General features: G+C 34.2%; 1 protein-coding gene and 1 non-coding gene across 3 annotated transcripts in view; one reads left to right on the forward strand and one right to left on the reverse strand.

The window, feature by feature from the left end:
• HS2ST1 (heparan sulfate 2-O-sulfotransferase 1) overlaps positions 1–22,647 on the forward strand; it is a 160,927-nt gene that overhangs the window by 121,956 nt on the left and 16,324 nt on the right. For both annotated transcript variants that reach the window (XM_016148516.2, XM_016148517.2), the window contains exons 2-3: positions 4,791–5,029; positions 14,325–14,410. In XM_016148516.2, coding sequence (XP_016004002.1) covers positions 4,791–5,029; positions 14,325–14,410 — 325 coding nt within the window. The remainder of the gene's footprint in view (positions 1–4,790; positions 5,030–14,324; positions 14,411–22,647) is intronic.
• LOC118605673 lies at positions 7,734–7,851 on the reverse strand. Its single transcript, XR_004952236.1, has one exon. It is a non-coding gene; the product is annotated as a 5S ribosomal RNA (ribosomal RNA).

The raw sequence follows: 22,647 nt of genomic DNA on the forward strand, positions 1-22,647 counted from the left end.
GAAAATGATGTATTCAATCAGACAACTAATTTATTTAATTCATAATGATTACACAATATTATTTCCATAAAGATCAGATAGCGTTTGGCTAGACAGTACATTCACAGTGAACTATGAAGAAAGAATTAGTTAAATAGCTTCATAAATAGCTTTCTTTTGGTGCAACTTTGTTGTTTCTTCTCATTGTGTACACAATTTATAAGCAATAAATTATTTCTCATAACATTACTTGGAAATCCATATTACTCGAGATTTATGTCTAGAAAATACTAAAAATCTACTTTAGTTCAGATATTTGATGGCATCAAGCTCTTACAGCCCAACTTATCTAGGTCTGAAATAAGCATACTTACCAGGGAGTTCTGACTGGTCAACTTTTGTGCCAAGGCGCCCTCATCCATAAATATTTCTCAGATAGACACACTACCAGTTTCCTCTGTGGTTTCTCTTTGCCTACAATCCTTACCATGTGTAACCATTTTTTTTTTTTTTGTATACTTGCTAATGCCTTTGGACAGTTTATTATAAGGCCATGTTGTCCTAGGGGCCATTCTGTTTTTAGGAGTAGTTAATCTGGGGTCATCTTTCCTGTCCACCACCTACCCCCACCCGGCATGCCCATGGTTGGGCTCTAAGAAGCCCTGAAATGCACAAGTCAACCTTTCTGAAGAGAGGGTGCATAGTTTTTATCATATTCACAAAAACTCATGACTTCAAAAAATTATTGTGAGCCACTAATGAATATTTTTGTTGTTCCATTATGCATAATAGTTTAAATCTTATAAACAACCTTAGCTTATTATCTACTGATATCTTGATATTGTGATTGCCAATTTCTATGTTTTCTTTCTGTAATTGTAATATTAAAATTTGGTCATTTTTTTCTTGATGTTCTTTGCCTTTTATTATTATTTTTTTTTTACCTATTATCTAGCTATATGTATTTTTTTTACTTAACATGCATAAGTTTTTCTATTAGAAGGCAAGGTAATTTATTGCTCTTTTGTTGTTTTATCCCTCTAGTCCTAAACTGTTATCCACAATACAAAATACTATACCTTTTGAACATTTATGAACTGCTTATTCTCTGCTGAGACCATTGCAAAATTGATCTTTTTGGGGGGAGGGGTAAATCATGGGTTCTTTCATTTGTACAAAACATACAACTTATTCCTCTCTATAAATTAGTTAATATAGTGAACATTTAATTAAATGTTTAAAGAGGAAAGGTGTTACCCAAAACAACAATCTTAACGTTTTAAAAAAGTATTAGTCTGATATATCTTAATGACTTTAATACTGTGTAGAATTTATGTTAGTATATTTAATGCAGTGTTTTAACAGCTTGATCATTATATTTTTTCAAGATATGAGGCCTTTCATGTACTGTCAATGAAGAAATAGGTAGTTATTGCTATTACGAATGGTCTATTAAAAAACCCGAGTTTGTTGATAATCTGCCACATGGAAAAGTTCATTGAGTTGGGATATGTGCCACTTTGAACAGTAGCCTAAAAGAGCACTAATTGCCATGGAGTTTGGTGTCGATCTACAGTGTTGGGCACATTAGTGCCAGTGGTGCCTGTGCCCAGCCTGCCTGTGATTTCATGACTCTCAGAACATAGCCTGTGTTATTGTAGGCTGTACATTTGGTGGTGGTTCCGAAATAGCTTTGCCGACACTATATAATTCACTGCTCAAACATGAAAAAACATTACTTCAAAATGCATCCTAAGTATTTTAAATTTACTGCCTACATTCTCTGCACAATAAATGTGCTGTAATAAAGCTCCCCATTGATTTGAGTCTCAGACGAAGCTGTAATAACTGTATGCAGAGTATTTTGATTAAAAAAAGAAATTGGAATTATTAAATATTTGGTAAGTAAAGAATATGGCCATGCTGCAAATTGTCTTACTGGTTTTACGTATCGTTACAGGAGGCAAGAGAGAGTAATTTACCATTAACAGTAGTTACTGTTATTGTTCAACTAGCTGAGATTCGATTTTATAAACATATATTACTAACAAAAATTTTCTTAATTTTCCAAACTTCTACCTTTTGTATAGTTTTAGGCATAACACTATGTTAATAATTATTCTTTTTGTTTAAGCAAAGTAAAAACACTGCTGAAAAATAGAAAACGAGGAAAGTAGTGAGTGACTCTATATTTGTACCTTTTCATAATTTAAGAAATTTTAAAAATTATGTGATACACAGCTCATATAATTTAATGCATGTAACGAAACAAAACAATGATTAATTTTGAAAACATTAGTTTCATGGTCTAGCTAGAGTTTTAGCATCTTAAAAAATAAAATATCCACAGACTAAATGACTTATTTTAAAAAATATTTTTAATTAGCTAAATTTCAGAACAATTATTGAGCATATAAAATGTTTAAGTAGAAGGGGTAATTATCAAAACTGTTAATATTACAGTTTTTCTTTAATCATAATGTCTTCTGTAGGTAAAATGGATACCATTTATGAAATAACACAAAATCTTCTATATATTTGATTTCAGAAAAACTAGTGAAAGTAAATTCAGCATTGTTGATTGTAGGTGAATCTTAATTTAAAAGGCAATTTTGTGCATATCTGGGCTGCTAGAGAAAGCCCTCACCCTCTGTCAGCACTTGAATGGCAACAGCACTATTTTATTTCTCTTAGGAAAAGGAGTGTGTGTGGACAGAACAATACTATAGTAGTTTCAGACTATGATGACAGTTTGAAGTTGTTTGGAAGATAAGGTTCTTTTAAAATTATTAAAATAATAATGTATGTAGGCTTTCAGTAAATACTTGCTGAAATTAAATTGAGACTTTTTTTTTTTAATGTAGAAGCTTACAGCATCATACATTACCTTGATTTATAGGTTCATTTGGAAAACACTGTCAATTTGTAAAATGTGGTATGAGCTTCTTAAAAGTCTGTCTTGGTTCCTTTTCCTTTTTCTTTCTATATCTTTTTAGCCTTTTTCTATGGATTGTCTTTTTCTACTGGTTTCTTAAATGTTGGTATTTTCCAAGATTCTGTTCTAGGGTCTCTTTTCATGCTACATGCTCTAGGTCAGCAGTCCCCAACTTTTTGGCACCAGGGACGGTGCTCCTAGGATAATCTAATGTCTGATGATCTGAGGTGGAGCTGAGGTGATAATGCTAGAGCTGGGGAGTGCCTGCAAATACAGGGGAAGCTTTGGTCACTCGCCTTCTGCTCACCTCCTTCTGTGCGGCCCGGTTCTAACAGGCCACAGACCGGTACTGGTCCAAGGCTCGGGGGTTGGGGACCCCTAATCTAGATTATCTAGGCAATTTCACCCATTCCCATGTTTTCTCCAGATGTCTTTCTTCTATTTGAACCTTTATTCTCAACTCTCATTCTAACATACCCAATTATCTACATAACACTTCCTGAATGTGCTAGGCAATCCAAAAGTGTGTTGGATATTAAGTTCATCTCTTTCTCCCCATGTTTCCAACCAGCTCTCCCAAGGGGGGCAGGGAAGATCCACACATATGCATATACATAGAGAACACAGGTACTTCTGCTTTTGTTTGGAAAGCCTACTGCTAATGAAAGCAGGCCTGGAACTTTACTCCACATCTTTAAGTGTGACTCTTCAGCTCAGCATGGTGACCATATCTTCTGAACCAGAATTTAAGATTCATGGTCCAACAGTACTTGAAGCCTAAAGTTGTTATTGTATAAAGCACATAGTGCTTTTTCATATCACTTTATTAAATCATGAGTATCATGGTAAGCAAGCACTAATAACAATGCTTATAATATAAAGTTGCACTTGTGATAAATACAAGACATGTAGTAGGAGGTATTGTTTATAGATACATTGTGTGTGTGTGTGATTCGATCTAGTTGGGGAGATCAGATACTGCTTCCCTTGCAAGTGATGATTAAATTCATTGTGAAGGGTGAGAAGTTCACCAGGCAGGTTGGCATATGGGAAGGATGGTAGAGTGTTCAAGGTAGGTTTAACAGCTTACACAAGGATCTGGTCATAGTACATGCATACTTTGTGTGAGCACCTGTTTCTGTGCAAATTTACAATCTTGTTAGAGATTTTCCACTCATTTCTTCCTTCCTTTCTTGCTTGCTTGTTCTATAGAAATATTTGAAACTGAAGTTTATATTAGAGAGTACTAGAAAGCAAAATGTAACTTCTTTTTAAATTACGTGGTAGACAGATGTGAATTAGAGAAATCATCAGATTTAAGGAATAAACATAGCAAGGACTTATCTATAATGCAACACCAAAAAGAAAAAGGTTTTGTGATGGTTCGTTTCTACTCTTGTTACCTAAAATTACACCAACATTTATAATCACTGCCCTTCTACATTTTGGTAAAACAGGGAATAACTAATTCCTAAGTAATAAACGTCAAAATTTTTTATTAAATTTTAAGCGACTTATTTTCTAAGTGCATTTTTTACTTGAAGTTTAGTATTTCATAGACTCTTTCTTTGTGTTTGAGAATTGGTTCAGGCTGTAGACATTCTATTAGAATGTAAAGTGACTTCTGAACTACAGCGAATAACTCTCTGGTCTGTGGTATTCTAAACTTGATGGCCATTAATTCTTTGGTTCTATTTTATATGCATGTGTATTATTCTTCAAAGATTCTGAAGTTTTGGTCCTCAGAACATTTTTTCAACTTCTTTTACCCACTTCTTGAAAAGGAAAATTATATTTCAGAAATAGGAATTGTTTTCAGTGTTTTATAACTTATAGTGTCTCTAAAAACTGATTTCATACTTGTGTTTCTTTACAGAAAGGGCTATTGCAAGACATGAAGTCCGAGAAATTGAGCAGCGACATACAATGGATGGCCCTCGACAAGATGTAGCTTTAGATGAGGAAGAGGACATGGTGATCATTTATAACAGAGTCCCCAAAACTGCAAGCACCTCTTTTACCAATATTGCCTATGACCTGTGTGCAAAGAATAAATACCATGTTCTTCACATCAACACTACCAAAAATAATCCAGTGATGTCACTACAAGATCAGGTAAACACTACTTGAGGAATGCATAAATGTTTTCTGGTATTTCCTCACTCAAATTTTGTATCTCAAGGGGACAAAGCATTTTTAAGGGATATGTGTGCTGATCCCAATGAATTATAAGTCTCCTGGAGGAAGGGATCAACCAAACTTTTTTACAGTTTTACACTTCACATTATTTGATGCATTTCCTTGCATAAAGTATGTATTCAGATATTTGTGAAATAAATAAATAGCTCAAATTTTTGAAGAGAAAATTGATACTCTTCAATGTGGCATCTTTTTAAAATAGGAAATATTAGCAAGATACCATTCAATAAAAATCATTATATTGTCTCAACTTATCATAGATAAATCTTCATTTGATGGATACCTGTATTCTGTATGGCTCAATTTTATGATACAAGGCTCCTGAATTTCATTTTATTTTTACTAGTAATATAAATATTAGCTATAATCTCCTGGAAAACAGGAACTGAGACTAATATTTTAACATAATCTTGTCTTTTAAGTTGTCAAGAAAATTTAGATAAATGGATAGATAATTTTATGGAATAGTTTTAAGAAAGGTGGAGGAAATCATCTCGTGAAATGAAATTTACTCATCTCTTTAGCAGTAGTAGCACACGTTTTTCTACATTTGGAGTTCTAACTATAATTACAAAAAAGTCCTTTGTACAAATATTGAAGGATATTAGATCCCATGGGAAGAAAAGTTAATATTTGAAAATATTATTTAGGCTTAAATACCATATTGGGGTAGCCTTATTAGAAATGTGTTTGTGATAGTCATATAGTTAGAATGTATTATTTGAAAACAGCTGAACTTGTTTTATTGTTGCAGAATTGACTATTATCCCATTATTTAGCATACCTATAACCTTTACTCTGAAGAAAGAAAATAGCATTGATATGCCTTCTTGCTAGAAAGCTGTTTGTAAAGGCCAGTAGTATATGGCATAGTATATGGCTCTTTGCAGTATCCTCAATTACTCTTTTTTGTAGAACATCTGTCAGCCAAACCAAATAACACATCTATAATCGAGAAGAAACATGAGCTTATTTAGCTAAGTGGGTCATAAAAACTATTCATTATGTAATATTGTATATCTGAAAGGCAAGTATCCTAAATAATAAGTTATTATACAGATTTTTGAATCCATTTTGCATGAGGCTTTTCAAAATATATCTTGATTTAAAAGGGACATTTCTTAATGCTCATATAATTTTAGATTTCTTCAATAATATTTTTTAGAAAAATAAAGTTAGCTTGCTTTTTCAATTTTTAGGGTTTTTTGTGTCCAGCATTACAAAGTTGTCTGACAGCTACAAGATGTCTGATAATGACACCGACCATTTTTTTTTCAGGAAATATTAATCTACAGAAACTCACTACACATGACATTTATTGGTTTCACATACTGGTACCTTTTCCCAGTTGCATTTGGATGAGACAAAGCTTCTGTTTTTCTTTCAATTGCTTGTTAATTTTATCTATATCTACATATATCTATCTATTTCAATATAGATAGAGGTAGATAGATATGTAAAACCAGCAGGAGAATCATAAATGCTATTTTAAAAGCAATTGGATTACATAATGAGCAATACTTAAAACATGTTTGTGTGGGGCAGAATAGAGGAATAGTCTTACTCATTAGCTGACATACTTCAAAATGTCAGCTGGTAGTTCAGAATCTGATCTTAATTAGGAATGGCTTGTATGCCAGGTGTTTTCTAGTATACCATGTCTTATTCATTTACTGGTCTCTTGTTCTATATCGAAGCAGTTGTTCAAACAATTCATACTTACTGCTTCTCTTTCCTTTGCATGACGTATTAGATAGCATTTTTATTTCACTTTCAATCTAGTAAACTTCATTTAAATGTAAACTTCTAAATATACCAGATGCCTTGAAAATATTCCCTGAACCCTATTTTGTATAATATACTTTGATTTTTATACCATATTTTGTTCTTGTGTACTATTCTCAACTGCTTTATTTTTCAAACAGGAATTAAATGACCTATTTTGCTCTTCTTCTCTGAGAAATACTATCTAATCAATATATGACTGAAGCAAGGCTTAACAAATGAGATTCTAATTAAATCTGCGGTTGTCCCAATCTTTCATTTAAAACCCAGTTTATTCATAAAAATATTTTGGTATATGTATAACAGGTGACCACACTCTGTTTCCTTACCTTCCAACCTCAGCAGTCCAGTTTGCTTAACGTGTGCCTTTAGCCTCAGCTCTTACCAAGACTTATTTTGTACATACTGTACTAGGCATTGTGATAAACTATTTACATGGATAATTCTCTCAAAAATTTTAGAGATAAAGCCCATATATTTTTGCCCTATATAAAACTCTTCAACGTGTAATAGTTATGCATATTCTCCTATTTTAAAAACAGTTGTCAACTCTACATTTAAGTTTTCATTTATTTATTGAGTATATAATATATACAGAGATTGTGCTGCATGTTGGGGAGGGGGATACGAAAGTAATAAAAAGCAAGGCCACATCTTTCAGGGAGCTTATTTATAATTTACTTGGAAATGTAAAACATAGATGCAGGAACTATGAGGACTGTTCAAAGAAAACATCAATATGTGGTATTCTCACCAAATTTTGGTTTTTTTTAGGTTGTCCTCACAGATTGCAAGGACCTTGTCAGTTTACAATCCCTTATTTTTTTATTTTTTATGCCTACAGCACCTGTCTTCCTAGGTGGTCTCCCATTCAAGTACTAACCAGGTCCAACCCTGCTTAACTTCCGAGATCAGATGGGATCGGGCTTGTTCAGGGTGGCATGGCCATAGACTCACCAAAATATTTAACCCGGACCTCAACTTGAGGAAACAGGCAATTCCATGTTGTAGAACATTTTTTAGAACAACCATTCTGAGTTCTTCTAAAGTGTCAATATCATGATAACCAAAAAAAGTCAAGGTCGAAGGTGAAGTCGAGACAATCTTCTCTAGACTAGAGAAGGCAAAAGAGACATGACAGCCAAATGTAATGTGTGATCTGTGATTGGATCCTCAATCACAGATGTCTGCTACTTGCTTTCAAATAATTCAGGAAAAATTAAGAGAGAGAGAGAGAGAGAGAGAGAGTGTGTGTGTGTGTGTTTGCATACACATGCGGAGGTGGCGAAGAGATACACAAAAATGGCAAAATGTCGACAGTGAATCTTGGTGAAGAATATACAGATGTTGACTGTACAGTTCTTTCAACTTTTCTATAGATTAGAAATTTTTCAAAATTAAGAAGTTGGGATAAAATAAGAGGAAAAGTTAGAACAAGTAGCTTAAAAAGATAAACATTTGAGAATATAAGGCATGAGAAGACTGAGTAATAAGAAAAAGGTTGATTCAGTCACAGGAGTCCTATTTTTGAGATGGACTTTACTCAGTTAATAGATAGGAATTGACAGAAAACAGATTCTCAGTCAGCTCTTCTAGCTGGAAAATGAAGTTTTCTCTGCTATCATGAAAATATCTTTACATTAGAATACATCTTGTCTTTAAAGTAACTATTTCAAATAGGTGTAAGTGGCTTTATGATGTTTCTTAATTCTTTTCTGCTCTCATATTTAAGTCTGTGATCGTATTTAACCCCATTCTGTGAAGACATTGGAAATACCCAGAATTTGCATTCTCTGGGGGACAACATAGTAATTGTGTTTTCTTTTAATTTACTGTTTAGCTGACCTCTGGTCATCTGCTTTAGAGCCCGTGGTCTGATATTAGTTGCAGATACTGCTTTTTCAGCACAGCACTTTAGATGAGTGCATCTCTACCTCTCTGTATACTAATCACCAATTGACATGCAGATTCTAATTCAGAAAGACTAAGATGGAGCCTGATATTCTGAATTTCTGAAAGCTTCTATGGGGTCTAAAACTCCTCAGAAGGTAATCTTAACCCGGTTCTTATATGTAGAGGGCAGGAAGAGATGAAGAAGGCAGACCACTCCAGCTTGGTAGGTGGTAAGTGTAATATCAAGGGAACTTATGAGGCTTGTGAGGCAATCACAAGACTAGTAATTCTTCATACCCACCCACCAAATCTTAAAAATCGATATAGAGGCCTTAACTGAGGTGAGTCACATATACAGGGGCTTTAAGTAGGTGTAGTCATTCACACAATCCAGGTAATCTCATCATTACATTATTGTCTCCAGGCTGTGTCCTTGAGTAGCTTTTAGTACAGAGAAGGCAAATGGAGCACACTTTCCGAGCACAGGAGAGGGAGTGGAAGCCTCCAATCGCCCCCATGCAGCTGTGGGTCAAACCAGCAGTCACATCTTCTTGATGACCTTCCCTGACAGCTTTCACTTGATGTCAGAACTAAAGCTTCTGGGCCTTGAACCACATTTTGAATAACAAACAACTAGAACATGATTCTCGGTGAGGTTACAGGAAGATGCATATTATAATTTTCTTGGATGAAAAGGACTTACCTTTAAATTGATATTCTTACCTTCTCTGCAGAATCCAAATTCCTTACCTAGGCCAACCAGCCCTTTTTAATAAAGCCCTCGTCTATCGCTCCGACCCTTTAGCCAGTCCTAGCCACACTGGGCTTTCGGTTTGTTGAATGCACCAAGCCTTTCCCACTTCAAGGCCTCTGCACTTACCATTTCTTCTTAATGTGCATTTCTCCAGGCTTCTCACAATTTGCTTTATGCTATTTATTTAAATTTTCAGCTTAAAATACATTCTCTTAGAAAAACCTTATTTGGTCATTCTATATATTAAATACCTCTTCCAAGTTATTGTGTTCCAGCATTCTTTTTGTATTTTTCCTATTACTGTTTGTTTATCGTCTATCTTTTCCTCTAGTATAAGCTTTCTAAGGGCAGGAACCTTGTCTGTCTTGTTCAGTCCTATTTCCCATGTGTTTAAGAACAGTGCCTGAGACATAGTAGATACCCCATAAATTTTTTGTTAAATGAATGAATGAATGAAGGAATGAACAAACCAACCAACTTAGATTCTGAAAGTAGTACTTGGCTGAGCATAATATCATGATGATAATTAATGACAGAGTGAGCCCCTCTGATGATGGTAGTGGTATGATCTACCCTTAACCTCAGGTGAATTGGAACACCCCCACCCCCTTTCTACAAGAAAATAGTTGAACAACACAGTTCTGAACTTTAGTGAAGATGTTATATTCTATTACCGCTGAACCGTATATTTTTATCTGACTATTACTCAGTTTTCCTCTTTGTGTAGAAAACTTCCTTTCTAGCTCATAAAACTACCCCTGCTGTACAACGAATGTTTATTTTAAGTATATGTGTGAGTAGGAGTTTGGTATATAGTAATTACCCAACTTAATAATAGTATTTAATCAATAGGTAGTAATTACAAAGTTGGGATTTGGCCAGGACGTTCAGAATGGCATTCCTACTTTTAGATAGTGTAACAGGTTCTTTTGTGATTAGAGATAATCCTACTATTGAGATTAATCTTATTAAGAATGTAGGTCTAGTTACACTGTTAGCGAGATGGTGCTTTCTTAGCTTTTTCCTATACTACTGGTTCAAGTCTGATTCAACTAACAAATAAATTACACACACACACACCCCACACACACATTGCTTGTGTTTTCCCTATAGGTATTTTCTGATTACTTGCTAGCCTGACTCTGCTTCAGTTATAAAATCTTACAAAATTCACAGTTTAGGATCTGCTCCAGGACAGCCATAAAAATATCTCTCTTCATCTACTATATTTAACTACTGCTTCTGAAACATCCTTGATAACCTATTTCAAATCAGAATATGGAAATTCTCTTTCTTCTTCCCAAGCTAGAGTTTTCAGTGTCTTCAGTTTCCTTAACTTCATTTAATGCTGTTAGTTATCACTCAATCTTTCCTTAGTGCCAAGTATAGTCAGTAAGAATTCAGAAAATGAACTGAGTAGCTTGCTCACCTAATCTCCATTTCCTCTTACTCCTCTGTATTCCAGAGCTTTATCTTGCAGTCTTGGGTAGAATGCTTCACTGTAGAGGAAAACCAGAAGAAAAAACTGAAAGACAAGGCAAATAGTACAGGAGAGGTAAAAAGGCAGAAAGTGATGGATGAAACAGAAACTGCAACTAGACTGATTAAAGGGGGAAAAAAAGGAAAATGAAGAGAGTAGAGACAGAAAATTTGGAGTGCTAAGAGAATAGATATATTAGATAATACTTTGAAAACCTTTTAAAAATATACTTCTTGAAAGAGGCTTATTTAGGTCGTCATGTCCTTGGAAATCACTTTTGACGAAGAGATTAGGATGGTATAGAATTTCAGTTGTACGTAAATGACACTTCAAAATGCTCAGACTATTTTCCAGATCTGTGCCACAGGCCCCTTTAACCTTATCGACCTCATTTGTTTGCTAAGTGCTTTTTTCTTTCCTATAAAGGGAAGGTAAATCTCAGCTCAGCATCTTTTGATTTATCGCAAATTGTAAATCAGCCACAGCTTTATTAATGAGACTTTAACATATTGCCTGAGTTAAGTGTTGATGAGATAGAAAAAAAAAAAAAAACATATGCATCAAGTATGTAGCCTTCAGTATTCTTTTAGTTGGAGATTAGAGAAAGATTCTGTGTGTTTTAGAGATTTTAACAATAAGGGTGTAGAGAATTTAAAAGAAACAATAGCCAACCAAAATTTACCTCAGAATGAATTTAGGAGATAAAATTCAAAGTCCTACATAGGCATTTAGACCACATCTCTTAGTTTTGACCCACGTCTTCAGCAAACCCCGAGTTTACCCAACACAATAAAAAGGGCAAGAATAAGTACGTGGTCGTTGTTGAAAATGATTGCCCAGTACAAGAGTAGTGAACCGAGTGGTTTGGAAGTTGAGATTAGAATGCATGTAATGAGGAAAATAAACAATTCAGAGAGAGAGATGAACAGAACTTTGAGATCTTGGAGGTCGAGGAGTTTCAGTGACTGGGTTTGAGGGGATTTCTTAGCAGTGGATAAAACCTGAAATTCTCAGTGTCAAGTTTTTTATTAGAATCATGATATGAATGATGTCTGCTCTCCTTGCAAGTCCTTTTATTATTATTATTATTCGTATAAATTGGACAATAATATGTTAAGGAAGTTAACTAGTGGTGTAGAAGGTTGATTGGACCAAAATCTAAGGTATGTGGTTCTTGGGCTTCAGTTTCTTTATAAAATAAAGAGTATAGGATATTGTAGATCCCTTCCACCTCTAAAATACTGATTCTATAAACAATAGGGCTTGAGATTGTGACAACTGTGGAAGAGTCATACCTTGTTCTCTGCCTTTATCAGACTTCCCTGAGTCCAACTAAAGACCTACCCTTTTTCTTATTTCATTAGTTTTCAAACTGTGTTTCTTGGAGTACTTTAGTTCTAATGTATTTCAGGCATCCCTGTGTGGGGATAGAAAGAGGAGACTGATTAAGCAGCGTTTATGTCCCCCTTTCTGTTTTATATATTGTGATAGCTTAAAAGATAATCTTTAAAATTTTCCTCTAGTTCAGTATACTTTTTTCCATATTATAAAAACAGTAAATATGAGAGTATATCCTTGCTAAAGAGACCTCAGGCCTCCTATGCAAGGAGTACAAAAACAAGCCTCACAGTAATAGAACCAAGAGTTAGCTCCTGGGCCCACATATGCTAAAGCCTTTCTCCTCAGTGTAGCCCATGGACCTGGCCATCGTGTGGAGACTTGTTAGCAGTGCAGAATCTCAGGCTCCACTGCAGATGGAATCAGAACCTGCATTTTAACAAGAGTCCCAGGTGATTCATTTGTACATTGAAATTTGAGCAGCCCTGAAGTCATCCAGATGTTATCCAGCTTCCTGGCCTCTTCATCTCATAGTGAAGGACACACATTGGATGACGTGTGTTCCTAGGAGGGTTTAGTTTAATCTTGACTTTCCCTAGGAATGGTGGAAGAAAGAAGAATATTGAAACTTATACCTCTTATTTCTGCCTGAGTCTTTCACCATGTTGTACTCTTAAGTTTCTGCTATGATCTTCTCTAACATTTGGCTTATATAATACTATTTTCTCAGATTTCAATCTAGCTTCTCCTTTTATTTCTCCTATACTGTCATATTTATATTAAATCGCAGCTCTGGAAAATAGAGCTAAGTTGCTAAATATGGCTTAAGTACCCTTGAACCATGACTTCTCTTTCCTATTCTCTGCCTTCTATTTCCCCTTCATTTTGTCTGAAATATTAGAGTTATTTTTATAGAACCAAAGGTTTGTATAAAATAATATACCACTTAGTGACAGTTTTCAGGACTTTTCATATTCAACATAGAAAAATTTTTAAAGATTCAGTTTGGGGGTTATCTGATTTTTTATTTTCTGTTTCTTTTTCATTTGCCATTTGATATTTTCATTCTATTTGATGCCTTACTTGAAGAACAAATAGGAAAGAACATGAGAACCTCAGATTGCATATTTATTTGGCTCTTTGTTTTGGTGGGGGAAAATTACTTTCTACTTCACCTCCACACTTTATCTTGTCTCCAGAAGAGATTCTTAACCATTTGCTGTTCATCATGTAGACATTTGCCTATCAAAAGTATATGTTTTCCTGAGAAATTGTGTATTACTGCTTTGCAACTGGTTATACTTAGGTTTGTCAAGTTCTGTATGAAACCAGTTCTTAAAATTTTTAAAATATATTTACACTTAAAGAATTTTTATATTAGCTAATCTTTGTATATTTTAATAAATTAAAGTAGTAATACTTAGAATTTTTTAAAAATTTTATTTTGCCTATATCACATCTCTAATTTCTTTAATCTTTTTAAAGTCTTTTGATCTCGTTTTCTTTAATCATTTTGGTTTAATGATTATCAACTTTTGTTTTATTTGTTGAGTCATTACTAAAAATGAATTATTATGAAAACGAGTCTCTGGGAAGAAAACAGATTTGCCCAGAGTATTCCTATACTGCAGTGCTGCCTGCATCAGCATGTGTGTTGGTACCCACCCTCCTCTCGCCTCATATGAATGGATGCACTATACAGCATTTTAAGTGATTGTGTTGTGCGCTTTTGTTTTTAGGGTACTCTTGCACTCTTTTCTGAGTGTGGTGATAGTAGCTCTATGAATTAGTAGTTACAGAACACACTATACTTTCTTTAGTTAGAAACCTGTGTTTTAAGCTCTATAATTGTCAAACTGGTGTGATTGGTTTTAAATGTCTAAATGAAAAGTATTTTGTGATCATTAAGTTTCATTTTCTTTAAATTGTACTTAAGTAATGAGTACGTTTTCCTTTTTTAGGTGCGTTTTGTAAAGAATATAACTTCCTGGAAAGAGATGAAACCAGGGTTTTATCATGGACACGTTTCTTATTTGGATTTCGCAAAGTAAGTTATACCAATAGTGACATGTTAAAGAATGCTTTGTACTTTAGCAAGCTAAAAAGGAATAAATTCATTAAATTTTTATGATTTTGATTTTTTTGAAAGTACTGGTTTGCCTTTGCCACTTTTAGATGTAATTTAAATATACCTTCTAGTGTTTTACTGCCCTCTAGTGTTCATAAATCGATAATTGTCATATACATTGTAGAAATTCAAGGTCTATTAAATTTAGGTAATACTCTTTAAAGTTATTTGTCATTATTATGTTTCTGTTTCTTGTACAACCAAATGATACTATTTTAGGAAAGCCCCAAATTTTAACCTAGAGGCCAGATTGTGACTTACCATGTCATTGCCTGAGAACTGAGAAAGCAAAGAAGCCATCACTCAGTATTTGTACCCCAGTGCCTCTGCTGCTCAGCCAACACGCTGTAGAGAATACACAGTCCCTTGGGCGACCTTGTTTTGGCTTTGCAATTGTGATATATTCAAAGGAGACTTTTTAAAATACAGTGATTATCCTTCATTTTCCTTTGTAGTGATTTGCCTGAAACTGGAAATAAATAACACTCGTTTTTCATATTTTGGAGGGGAGGAGTAGGTCAGAGTGTTTCTATCATAATTCTCAAGAAAAGTTCATAAAACTATGGGCCTGCTTACAGTATTCAAGCACTATGTGGCTCCCCCTAGAGTTTGTGCTATGTTAAGTACTAATCAGAAAACTGTTCAAAAGTATTATTCTCAACATAGGCAGCTTGTGAATCCATTTGAATGTTTTTTGTAGCACGCTGAATATTATTATATAACCTCAAATCCACATTTTTTCCCTAAGATTTTGCACTAACTTCAAAAACACTAAAAATATATTTTAAAAATTATTTAAACTTAGACATCTTTGCTCAGTCTTTTCACTAGCAATCATGACTTCAAAGTAATGCATCCTCAAGTATTTGTCAACTTTAAAGAGTAGTCCGTTTAAATAAAATTTGATAAATTAACTTGATATCCCTCTGTCATTTTAACTTTTTAAGTTTATAAAGAAAAAGTTGTATGAAATATTTCTGATTCAGATTGATAACAAATCTTAACTTTTTTGAAAAGCTTGTAATTAAAATGATTCTTCCAAATATTACATACATAAGACAATATATTCTTATTTTGAGTTTATCCTCTAGTATTCAAGATGTTTCAACAAAATGATAGCTTTAAAGTTAGATGTACATTTTCCTATAAATAATTCATACCACAATATTGAAAACATTTTATAGGCAGCTTTAAAATAAACTAATTATTTTTTCTTCGCAGAGGCATTGAACCAATTTCATAAACTTCATTCATATGCATATTTTCCCTCAGGGCTGCATTATTCTTCAATTGAATGTTTGTTACCCTTTCACCTAAATGATTTATTTTTCCCACACACAGCTTGGTTTCTAATACTTGAGGTTTTCATTATTAAAATAATATATTGAGTACTTTTGCTTTTGGCAAAAGTCTTATACTTCGAATGAAGCTCTGGTATATGCTGGGGTTCTTGCAGTTGAAAGAGTATAAAGCTTCTTGAAAAGATTAATCTCATTTATTAAATACTAACATGAACATTTAAGGGTTTGAATAGTTTCATAATGGGTCTCATTATTATAGGTGAAAAGTATTGTTAGAATTTTTAATAGAATTTACCAAGATCTTAAACAAATACCTAAAAAAGTCAACTAGGGAAAATATATTTTGACATATATAGTTAAGAACTATTGTAGATATAACTAGAATCTTTTAAAATAATTTTTAGTTTGATAGCCCTACTCAGCATGGATGAGTAAAGAAGAAAGAAATATCACCTTACCAATTTTTAAAATATTTTATACTTCAAAATATATTATTTTATATATATATATTCTTGATTGACCTCACAGATTGCAAGGACCTTGTCAGCTTACAGCACCTGGTCTTTCATCTAAGTATTAACCAGGCCCAATCCTGCGTAGCTTCTGAGATCAAAATATATTCTTGATTGTTATAGTACTTTGTGTAGTCCATTAAAATACTTGCCATCAGGAGAAAACAATTAAATTTGGTGACAGAAATATTTAATCATATAGCTTTCTAATTGCCTTAGCAGAGACATTAAGAATAGTGTAAACCCAGTAAACCCCAGGAAATCCAGGAAGTAAGAGAAATAAAACATGAAAAGTGCTTTCCGGTTTGGACTGATTACTAAGAAGCACACGTTTTATTTGCAGGCCTTTGTCGTCAGCTCAAGCCATGTTTTGGTTATATTTATTTGGTTTTATTCAGAACTTTAGAATAATAACAAAAATATCTTCTCGTTACATACTTTGTCCTGACTTACTTTTCTGTCTTAATCCTATTCTTGATTTTTTAACACATTTTTCAGTGCTTTTCCATTTTTCCTTTTCATGTTCAATTATTGTTTTCTTTTTAATTGGTGGACAACACAATTATAAAATAAAGTAGATGTGATAAATTAATGTCATAAATTTAGAAATTTTTCAGTTAAAAAAATTGTGTAGGTTGGACATTGTCAAAATGTCCTAGCATGCAGACAATAGAAAGTTGAATAAGTTGCAGTTCTTGTCCTCACTGAAATCCCATTTTTTCCCCTATAATTATCAGTTCATTATGTTTCATTATAAAGAGTGAAAATATTACTGATTACCCTTCCTTTTAAAGTCATACTATTCATTGATCGGCAGCATTTATTACCCTACTTTGATTTTCTTCAAATTCTACGAAAGGAAAACATTAGAACATGTCTTTCAAAAACCTTTTCAGTAACCTTTTTTTTTTTCTAAATGAATAATGTTCAGCTAAAAGAAAACTGTTTTAATGCTGGTTTTGATCAGACTCTGCTGAGATTTTTTTTAATGATCTAATAACCTAAGGGTCACATGTCAACATCTGTCTTAGAAAATATTTGGAATTTATTTTTGATACAGCGGCCAGTTTATTCAAGGACACTCAGGTATATATACCTTCGTTGTTGTCCCTGGGAACGAGTATGAATTTTCATTGCTGTCACTTTGCTTTCTCCATATCATTCCTGCTGCTATCTTTTTCAGAACAATTAAGATGAATCAGTAAAGAAACAGATATGTCAGGACAAGAGACAAATAACTAAATGCTTCACTAGGTTTGAAATGTCCTATAGAGTAATCAAGTGACAATATTTTAGGCCTAAATAGATGTATATAGTACATGGTATACAGTATTATATGTGAGATTGTCTCTCTTACCTCATACTTCTCTGCTGAACCAGTAGAAGTTTACACCATTTTCTACAACTTTCAACATATCACAACACCATAGAAACATTTTTAAAATTACTTTAATCATTACATCATTAATCATTAATGATTTGTGAGAATTGCCCTTTCTTCGACCTTCCAGCCCTTTTTTGTAGCACTGATCACATAGGCTGTTAGAAGCAGTCTCTGAAGTCAGACAGATCTGCAGTTAAATCTCCACAACTCCTTACCAGCTCTGCAGTCTCAGCCACATTACCTCAGATCTTCAGTTTCCATATTTGTAAAATGAGCATAATTAAAATAACTACTTCATGGGTGGTTGTGAGGATTAAATACGATAATGTATGTGAAGCACTTAGTTCAGTGTCTCACACAGAGTAGTGTTATGTTCTTTTAGAACTGTCTTCTTTCAGTTATCATGTTGTCTTACTAGTGTTTCATCTTTTCCCTGTCTGAATTTCTGCTGGCCCTTCTTACTCCCAATTCTTAATGAGGCATTGCTCAAGAATCTGTCTTTGCCTCTATTATTCCTTTTTAGGAAGTTAACCCATTTTTATTTATCAAGAAATCCAAGCAAGAAACTTTTGTCTTGGATAGCTCTTTTCTTCTCCACATCTGTCTAATCACTCACCAGGTCTTTTGAGTCAAACTTCTTTTACTTAGCCTAATGCTTTTGACATTTATCCAACTATATGCATGTATAATAGCTAATTCATTACTGGGTAGTATTTCATTGTATGTATACACCACAATTTCTACCCATTCAGCTGTTTCTGGATATTTGGGTTGTTTCCAGTTTTTGGTGATTATTAGTAAAGCTGCCAAATCATTTGCGTGCAGGTTTTGTGTGGACATATATGTCATTTCTCGTGAGTAAAACCTAGAAGTGGGATTGTTAAACTGTGTGGTAACTCTGTAAGATGCTGCCAAACTGTTTTCCCAAATGGCTGTATTATTTTGCAATGTCACCAAAAGTATATGAAAGTTCCAGTTGTTGTGCATCCTTGCCAGCATATGTTATTGTTAGACCTTCCTTCCTTCCTTCCTTCCTTCCTTCCTTCCTTCCTTCCTTCCTTCCTTCCTTCCTTCCTTCCTTCCTTCTTTCCTTCCTTCCTTCCTTCCTTCCTTCCTTCTTCCCTCCTCCCTCCCTCCTCTCTTCTTTCTTTCTTTCTTTCTTTCTTTCTTTCTTTCTTTCTTTCTTTCTTTCTTTCCTTTTCTTTTCTTTCCTTTTCTTTTCTTTTCTTTTCCTTTTCTTTTCCTTTTCTTTTCTTTCTTTCATTTGGACCATTCTAGTAGATGTATAGTAGATGAATACCCTTTTTAAGAGATAATTACTTCAGAAATCACAAGATTATCATCAGTGGGACAAACAGGTCTTTCACTATTTTTGAAATATGACAATAGGAACTTGCCACTAGAAGGATTTGAAAGTTTCTGTGAACGTTTTAGGGCTAAGAGAATCCAGAATAAATATGTATGTCAATGTCCCCAGTGAGACTGCTGTTTAACTAGAGATGTTAAATTTAGTATAAAGCAGACATCTTAAAGCATAATGCTTCCCGAAGGCTATTCAGCTTTTAGCTTGATCATTTTCCATTTAGGCTTTGTCTAGCCAGTTGACAAGGGTTCCATTCAAATGTTCTGAGTATGTACTTGGTCTTTTAACCATTTTTGATGTTCATTCATCTGTCCAAGCTATATAGAGTGTTGCTGTAAAGAAATGAGCCTAGTTTGTGTTCATCGTTTTGTCATACCACATGTGCTGACATGGTAAGAATAAGGTTCCTAAAATGTCCTTTTACCAACCTGCTGCTCAGGTTATACTTTTCCCCTTTTGATCCTCTATAATACCACAGATTCCTACCAAATATGCGCTTCTCTTTCCAGGAAGATCATGGTCTAGCAAGCCAATAATAGTTTATTTTCCTGGAGTGAAGATGCATTTTCTACTCTTCTACCTGAGCCCTCCTGTAGCAGCTTAGATGATTGGCCAAGGTTAAAGGTGGAGTCAGTGACCATAGAACATATTTTTCCCCCTGTGCAAAGTTTCCTGGTTGGCAAAAGAATTAAACCTACAAACCTAAAAGGATGCTTGTTTTCTAACCAGCTGAGCTGAATAGCCCAGATACTATTTTTATCATGCCTATTTTCTGTTTTAATCCCTTGCCTCCATGTCTATGTAACCATATCCTAACTTACAAATAATAGTTTTTATCAATTTTCAGAATGAATTCACACAAATTATCTCATTAAAATCATACCTATAAATGTCACCCAAAGCCATACCCCAGAAAGTCATTTCCTGGATAGCACAAAAAGTCTCTTAAAGTGCCATATCCCCTTTTCACTGCTACTTGGTAAGAGCTGCTGTCTGTTCCATATGTTCAAGAACTAGGGGAAAGGGCAAAGAGGAAACTTGGTGAGGGATGCTGTTCTTCTGGGAGGAGGTAATTTCCAAGCGAATGGCTCAGGGTGGGTCAGTAGCTAATAATGGAGAGGATAAAGGGGCTTCCCAGGGAATTCCACAGTCTTAAGCCACATCATCCAGTGCTTTCCCTTTCCTGTAGATTCCTAGGCTAAGAATCTCAGCTCTCTCAGTTAAGGTAGCAACTATGTATTCCTGGTGCCTCCCTACCCTCTTCTAAGTACTGAGTGTACTCTCCCACAGAAAGGCTTTGTCAGTGGCTAATTTGCAACAGTCTGTTCAACTTAATTCTACTAATATTGGACACTTTGTGCCCAGCACCATGCTGAACATTAGTGATAAAGCTATGAACAAGAGGAAAACAGTCACTAACTTCATGGAACTTCTCCTCTGTGATACAATGTGACAATGCTATATACGTGCAACAATACTATTTTCTCTTTTAAAAAAAAATTGTGAAAAAGAATTTTACTGCATTTTTTGCTATGTAGGTTTATGAGTTGTTCAATGAAAAAAGGAATGCATCCCAAGTTCTAATCAACCAACTTAGAACTATAATATTAATGTTTTGCAAAAGGATTCTCTATAGTCTCCAATATTTCTATATATACAAAGAATTTAGTGACTTAGAGTTATTTAATGGTGATAAAAGGACTAGAATTCAATAGAGCTGACCCCCTTTTACACAGAAAGTAATTCTTATAGAATTTAACCTATTTGTAAGTTAGGAACCTTTTTGTAAGTTAGGAACTTCTCATTCAGTTAATTTTTAATAATTTGCTGGGGGAAAAAATCAAGTTACTTGGGAACCTTGCTTTTCCTCTTCTATAGTCCCTTTTTACTACTCATTTGCTTAATAATTTAGTATAAAATATTTGTAGAATGCCTACTGTATGTAAGGCACTGAGTGTAATAGGCAGAAGTAAGGAGAAAATGTGAAATTGGTTAGTTTAGCTATACACTTTTTAGTGGTTTGCAAAAAGATTTTAGTAAGAAGGGAAGTTTAAGTTATAAGCTTTTAGCTAAATTGAGGCTTTCTGTGGGCAGATGAGTGAGCATATCAAGAATGGTTAAAAGAATAAGCAATTTCCAGTGCTCTTTACTCATAGTCATCCAGCTTGGGCTTAATTCTATCATTTCTTATTGTGATTTCCATTTTCAGAGAGATTGCTAATATTTTTTAATGTTTCAAAGTAGTACTAATCAGTAGGCAGGTATGTATGTATACTAGGCCCTGTGAAATATATAAAAGAAGTGTAAAGTACTGTGCCTACCCTCAAGTGGCTAATAATGCTTTTGGAGACAGAAGACTTACAAGAGAAACACTAGTAAGTAGGGCATGCTAAGAGCAAAATTGCTTGATAGCAGTAGCTCCTGGGTACAGGTGTCCAATGAAAGCAGATAGCACTGTATGCTGGAGTCATCAGGAAGGCTTCATGGACTTTACAAGATTTCCTTGTTGCCCCTCTACATTTCTTTCAAAGCAGCAGTCAATGGCCTTTATTTTTTTCCAGCTTTATTGAGATATAATTGACATATAACATTATATAAGTTTAAGGTGTACAACAGGATAATTTGGTACATGTATATATTGTAAAATGTTTACCACAGAAAGGGTAGTTAACACATCTTCCACCTCACATGGTTACCTTTTTGTTGTTACTATGGTGAGAACATTTAAAATTGACTCTCATAGCAACTTTCAAGTATACTACGCAGTATTGTTAACTCTAGTCACTTGTTGTACATTAGATCCCATATCATGACCTTTCTCTGCTGACTCAGTCAGGCCTCCCTCCTGATTCTTATAATGGCCTAACAAGACCCACGTGATGTACACTTCCTCCACCCCACTTCCATCTCTCTGTTAATATCCCCTTTCTGATTCTGCTGCAGCCAAGGCCTTCATACTTGAAAGGCTTATCTTCTTGGAGCACTTTCCCCCAGATATCTACATGGCTTCCTTCTCTTCACATACCACCAGTGACACCTTTCTGAAAAACGTTGTTTTGGATTGTACTCTCCTCACTTCTCCTGGCACTCCCTATTTCCTTTCAGTGCATTGTGTTTCTCCTTAGTACTTTTTTTTTTAGCTTTTTATTTTATTTTATTATTAGTTTCAAATATATAGTACATTGGTTAGACATTCGTATAATTTATAATTTATGAAATGATCCCCCCAATTACTCTATCACCCATCTGGCTTTACACACAGCCATTACATGCCATCTGAATGTTAGCTCCATGAGGACAGGAATTTTTTTTTCTTCTTTACTGTTGTATCGCTAGTATTAGAATAATGCCTGCCACATATTGGGTACATGGAAAAGTATTTCTTGAGTGAATTGATATAATAGAAAGAAAAAAATTTAAATGAGAGTTGCATTCTTATTAAGAAAGACAGAATGAGCAAAAGCATATATGAAGAAATAGAAATAAATATGATATATGTATGTGGGGGTAGACTAGGCAGGCCTATCTATAACAGACTGATGGTCTCTTATTTGAGCAGAGTTGAAAATAGAGTTCGATTAATAAGGTGGTACCTA

This window comes from Rousettus aegyptiacus, unplaced genomic scaffold (assembly GCF_014176215.1).
Source record: "Rousettus aegyptiacus isolate mRouAeg1 unplaced genomic scaffold, mRouAeg1.p scaffold_m13_p_1, whole genome shotgun sequence".
Lineage (NCBI taxonomy): Eukaryota > Metazoa > Chordata > Mammalia > Chiroptera > Pteropodidae > Rousettus > Rousettus aegyptiacus.